Below are 4,967 nucleotides of genomic sequence, written 5' to 3'. Positions count from 1 at the left end.
CGAAACAAATGAAAAAGAAGATCAACCAAGTGAGATGAAGAAGGGGGAACTTGAAGTTGAAAAATCAAAAGAGGGTAAAGAAAGTGAAGAAAAATCAGAGGGAGACAAAGAAAAATCAGAGGGAGACAAAGAAAAATCAAAAGAAAGTGAGGAAAAATTAAAGAAAGAAAAAGAAAATGAGGGAGATTCAAAAGAAAATGAAAAGAAGGGTGGTGATGAAGATGATGCAGCTGATAAGGAAAAGAATGATGATGATGTGTTTTTATAAGATTTAGTGAGTGAAAGTTTGGAGAAGGATGATATGAGTAAGATGGATGCAACTGTGGCTTCCACTGTTGAAAAAGAAATCGGTCTTAATGCTGAAAAAATTGATGAAGATCCAAAAACCGATTCATCAAAGACGGCGCATGAAGTAGTCGATGTTGAGAATCATGGTGACGCCAATGAGGTGTTTGATGATGGGCTTGACCCATTATTCTCAAAACCCGCTTCAAGAACCCGGTCCAAACGAAGGATGATTGAGATCTTCGGTGATGATGATGATGATGTGACACCGGAGGCATCCCCTCCAAAACCCAAAGTTACTCAAAGGAAGAGGGGATCCAGTTCAAGAACGAGGGCACCCAAACGGCCTCGTTATCATCGGGATTTGCCGAGCATAGATGAGAATGAGATTATTGAGGAGAAGGTTACACTCAACACATGCATGGATCTTGTCATCTCTCCTTTTGGCGAATCATTCAAAAATGACGTCCTCAACCATCTTAATTCTCTAGATCTTCCGGATGAGATTCTCAAGCTATGCCACGGTATGTTGGTCTGTTGCTTTCACAGTGGGAGGCATTATAAGAAATCTTGGTATGACACCTCTCTTGCTTTCAAATACTTCAAAGACGCTATGTATGCACAGGGTTGGGTGAATTTGTTTAACAAATATAGTCCCATGTACTTGTCCGAAATTATCCAATTCTATGCAACAGTCAAGGTAGATGTTGCATCTGGAACTCTTTCTGCCTACATAAATCAGAAACCCTTTGTCCTTACAATCGACCAACTTGCTGCCCATCTAGACGTATGTAATGTCGGGTTTACCTCCTTTCCCAAACGTGATTGGGGTGAAATTGACGAGGTCACTTCTACCCAAGTCATGAAGGTTCTTCGACCTCATGATGACAATGGACCAACCAACATCTATGCCCTCGATCTAACCGCACCCATTAGGTTCATCTTTAACCTTGTTTTCCGCAACCTCGTCCCTAGCAACAATAGCCGTGGGAGATGCTCTCTCCTTGATATGCTCCTTATTCATCACATTGTCAAACACAAACCCATAAACCTTCCTCGCCTTATGTTTCATCGAATTCATGAGATGTCCATTGAATTTCAAAGCGGCAACTTCGACAAAAATGCCGTAGTCCCTTATGGTATGTGGCTCTCTATTATCTTTATGAGGGAGGGGTTAGTGTTGAAGGGAAGCCCCGCAATTGAAAAATTGAGTGATGAAATGACACCGGGTCTTCTTTCTCGGATGAACTTGGAGATTAAGAATGGGAAATTGGAAAGGAAAAATCAGTCGGGTTCTACAGTGGGGTCTACTGTTGAATTGGGTGTGGTGCTAGCAAAGTTGGATGAACTTCTTGGAATTGTCAATAGGTTGGTCAAGGATCATGGCAAGTTACGGGATGAGGTGAGTGATCTCCGCACCATGAATGAAGATCTACTTGAACGCCTTGTGGATAACAAGCCGAATTCCTCCACCTAACATGCCTTCTTAAACACCTTCGGCTCTTTGTTTTTTTTTTTTATAAAAAAGACTATTTTGCACTTTCGGATGTTTGTTTTTTATTTTGCTTGAACTATTTGTGTGTGTTTAAATCGTGTTGCTCAACTTTTGGGCATGTTTTATCCTCCCTTTATGATGTCAAGAGGGGGAAGTAATTAACTATGCTTATGTGTGATCTTTTAACTCTTAGGCTAACGTCCACCTTAATTATGTCTTAGCTTCCATGATTAGAAGTTTTACCTAAGCCAAGCATGTTGCATCTTTCGACTACCTTGATCATGTTTATATATTATGTTCATGTTGAAATAACCAAAGACCGACTAACCATGGGCTAAGAGGGAATATCACACATGTTTGGACTTGTCATCATCAAAGGGGGAATTTGTTAGAACACATTGTGTTGATGATGCCAAGTCCCTTTGCTATTTGATTGTTTGTTCTTAGTTGAAATGATTAGTGATTGAAGCAATTAAATGGACTTTCAACAATGATTCAAGATGATCAAGCTAATCAAGAAAGTCAAGACAATGATATTTTCTAAGCCTTTAGTCGAAAATGTAAGAGTAAGTGCAACATTCTCATTTAAGTCAAGTAACGGCAAAAACATGCAACAGTACGTTGTACTGTGGTTTCTGGTACTATCATACGGAGGAGGATTTCGACCAAAATGTTTTAAGTGTCAAAACTTTGCAAAACTTTAAACCTTAAACATTTGAATTTTCAAAAGCTTGAAAATAATCTGAAACTTTGGAGTCACAAGCCCATTTGACTAAACCTCTAGATTTGTGCAAACACCTTTTACTAAAATGGCAAAGAAGACTTGTCAAACTTCTAAAGTAAGAAAAGGTTTTTGCCATTTTGGTAAATTGTCACATGTTGAGTGTAGTAGCTTACGTTTTCTGATTTCTTAAGCCCCAAGCCTATAATCTAACACTTACCATCACTAAAAGCTATCATTTTAATATTGGATTTAATCTTTCTAAGTTGTACTTACCTAAGACTAAATCCACTATAAATAGAGTGTCTTAGTCACATTTATTTCTTAAGACTTCCAAAGCATTTATTGTAAAAACCTTGCAAATCATTTGTGCATTTAAAGCCTTATTCTTCAAGTGTTTGCAAAACGTTTTTCTGATTTTAAAGTCTTCAAATTGTTTTTCGTAAAAGCCGTAAAACCTCCATGTATCAGTTCGCTGTACTGTGACATAATGAGTTTGTTCCATGATTCTCGTGTTAGATCTTCATTAATCTCCATGTTCATTTAGTGAACTTTTGAGATTTGAGATTTTGTAACACCTTGAGATAGAACCCTCAGGTCGAACTTTCTACATGGTGCACTGTCGGAGTCCCACTTAGATAACCTGTCAAGATTAGAGTATCTAGACCTAAGCTTCAATGTTGTGGAGTGGAATATTACTTCTAATTGGTCTCCCCCATTTCAACTAACTGAGCTCCATATGACATCCTGTAAAATCCAATCTCAGTTCCCGTGGTGGATTGGTGAGCAAACGAAGCTCCAGGTGTTAAATCTTTCGGATAATAATATGTCCGGAGGGCTTCCTCAATGTTTCTCAAGCAATCAATTGATTAATATAAATATTTCTCACAACCAAATTACGGGTAAAGTCCCATATTTCTCTTCCTCTCAGCTTGAATACATCGATCTCTCATTTAACTTGCTTTCAGGGTCACTTGTACATCACGATCCTTCTGCGAAGAATGATACGGCTGGAACTCCCATATGTCAACTTTATGGCTTGCGGCGCCTAGATCTTCAGAAGAATAACATTTCCGGAGGCATTTCTGACTGTTGGGCTGGTTTAGAATCTCTAACTTATATAAACTTATCATCCAACAATCTTTCAGGGATTATTCCCTTGTCTATGGGACTTCTTTCGGAATTATCATTTCTAAAGTTGAGTGAAAATTCTCTTCAAGGCCCGATTCCTCCAACACTGAGTGCTAATTCAAGCTTGCAAGTTCTGGATCTTGGTGACAATCAGCTAGTTGGGAATATACCAAGTAATTGGGAAGGAAGCGGTCTTCAGCTGCTCCGGCTACGAGGAAATAAACTTGTTGGTTCCATCCCACCAAAATTGTGCTCCATGTATATGCTCCAATTCATTGATCTTTCCTACAATAACTTGACAGGAGGCATACCTCATTGCTTGGGCCACTTACCTCAGATGGGGAACCATGTTCCTGTTCCCTCATTTTATCGTTATCCTGATTACGAAGAGCAGAACACAATGGTGGTTCTGAAAGGAGCAGAACTAACATACACGAAAAATCTCTGGGACGTTGTAAACATAGACCTTTCATGTAACGCCTTGACAGGCTCAATCCCAGAAGAGATCACAAATCTATCAGCACTTGTCGGTCTCAACTTGTCTCACAACCATCTGACCGGGAATATCCCAAACAAGATCGGTGAAATGACTTCATTAGAATCCCTTGATCTGTCAAACAATAATCTCTCTGGCACAATCCCGCCAGACATTTCAGCCTTAACTTCATTGATTCGTCTCAACTTGTCCTACGACAAATTACAAGGAGAAATCCCCACTGGAAATCAACTCCAAGTTATCGAAGATCCATCAATGACGTATATAGGCAACCCTGGACTTTGTGGCGACCCTTTGCCAAACAAGTGCAGGACCAACCACACTGAAAATCAGTCGATACAAGGACCAGAAAAGCCACACAAGGAACTGAAGAAAGAAGTTTGGGAAAAACCAGTGTTGTATTTGGTGATAATGTCGGGATTTGCAACTGGATTTTGGGGAGTGGTAGGGAGTTTGCTGCTCAAGAGGAGGTTCAGGTTCGCATTCTTTCGGGTCGTGGTAAATGTCGCGGATTACTTTTAAGATTCAACAGACTCAGAAATTAGCAGTAAATTTCCTGATTGCCATCCTATGGTAAGGGTCACTATGGATGTATCTTCACTAGTAATCGTCAAGTTCGTCATTCGTCAGTGTCTTTGAAAGTCTTGTTTTAATTGTAAAAATTTGTAATGGTGACTAAATAAAGATGCAATTTGTAATGTTGACTAAATAACAGTAATTTTATAATTTCTTGCTATCAGTTTTCAGTGCAAATGAGTTACCCCTTTCCTTGGCGGTCGTTCTCCTGTAATTTTGTAAGACCGCCTTACACAAAAGTCGTCTATTTCTTAGGGGGCTAA

The 4,967-nt window shown here is 39.4% G+C and overlaps 1 protein-coding gene across 1 annotated transcript; it reads left to right on the top strand.

The window, feature by feature from the left end:
- Nucleotides 1-3,108: 3,108 nt before the first annotated feature.
- Nucleotides 3,109-4,650, top strand: LOC141655137 (uncharacterized). Its single transcript, XM_074462230.1, has one exon. It carries the CDS (start codon nt 3,241-3,243, stop codon nt 4,648-4,650), a length of 1,410 nt encoding a protein of 469 aa, XP_074318331.1. The 5' UTR covers nt 3,109-3,240.
- Nucleotides 4,651-4,967: the final 317 nt, after the last annotated feature.

This window comes from Silene latifolia, chromosome 5 (assembly GCF_048544455.1).
Source record: "Silene latifolia isolate original U9 population chromosome 5, ASM4854445v1, whole genome shotgun sequence".
NCBI lineage: Eukaryota > Viridiplantae > Streptophyta > Magnoliopsida > Caryophyllales > Caryophyllaceae > Silene > Silene latifolia.
Note: the sequence above shows the minus strand (reverse complement) of the source record. Positions and strands in the feature narration are given on the sequence as shown.

Bases quoted from the DNA above. Each gene is read 5' to 3' on its own strand.
- LOC141655137 (XM_074462230.1), top strand. From the start codon at position 3,241: ATGACATCCTGTAAAATCCAATCTCAGTTCCCGTGGTGGATTGGTGAG.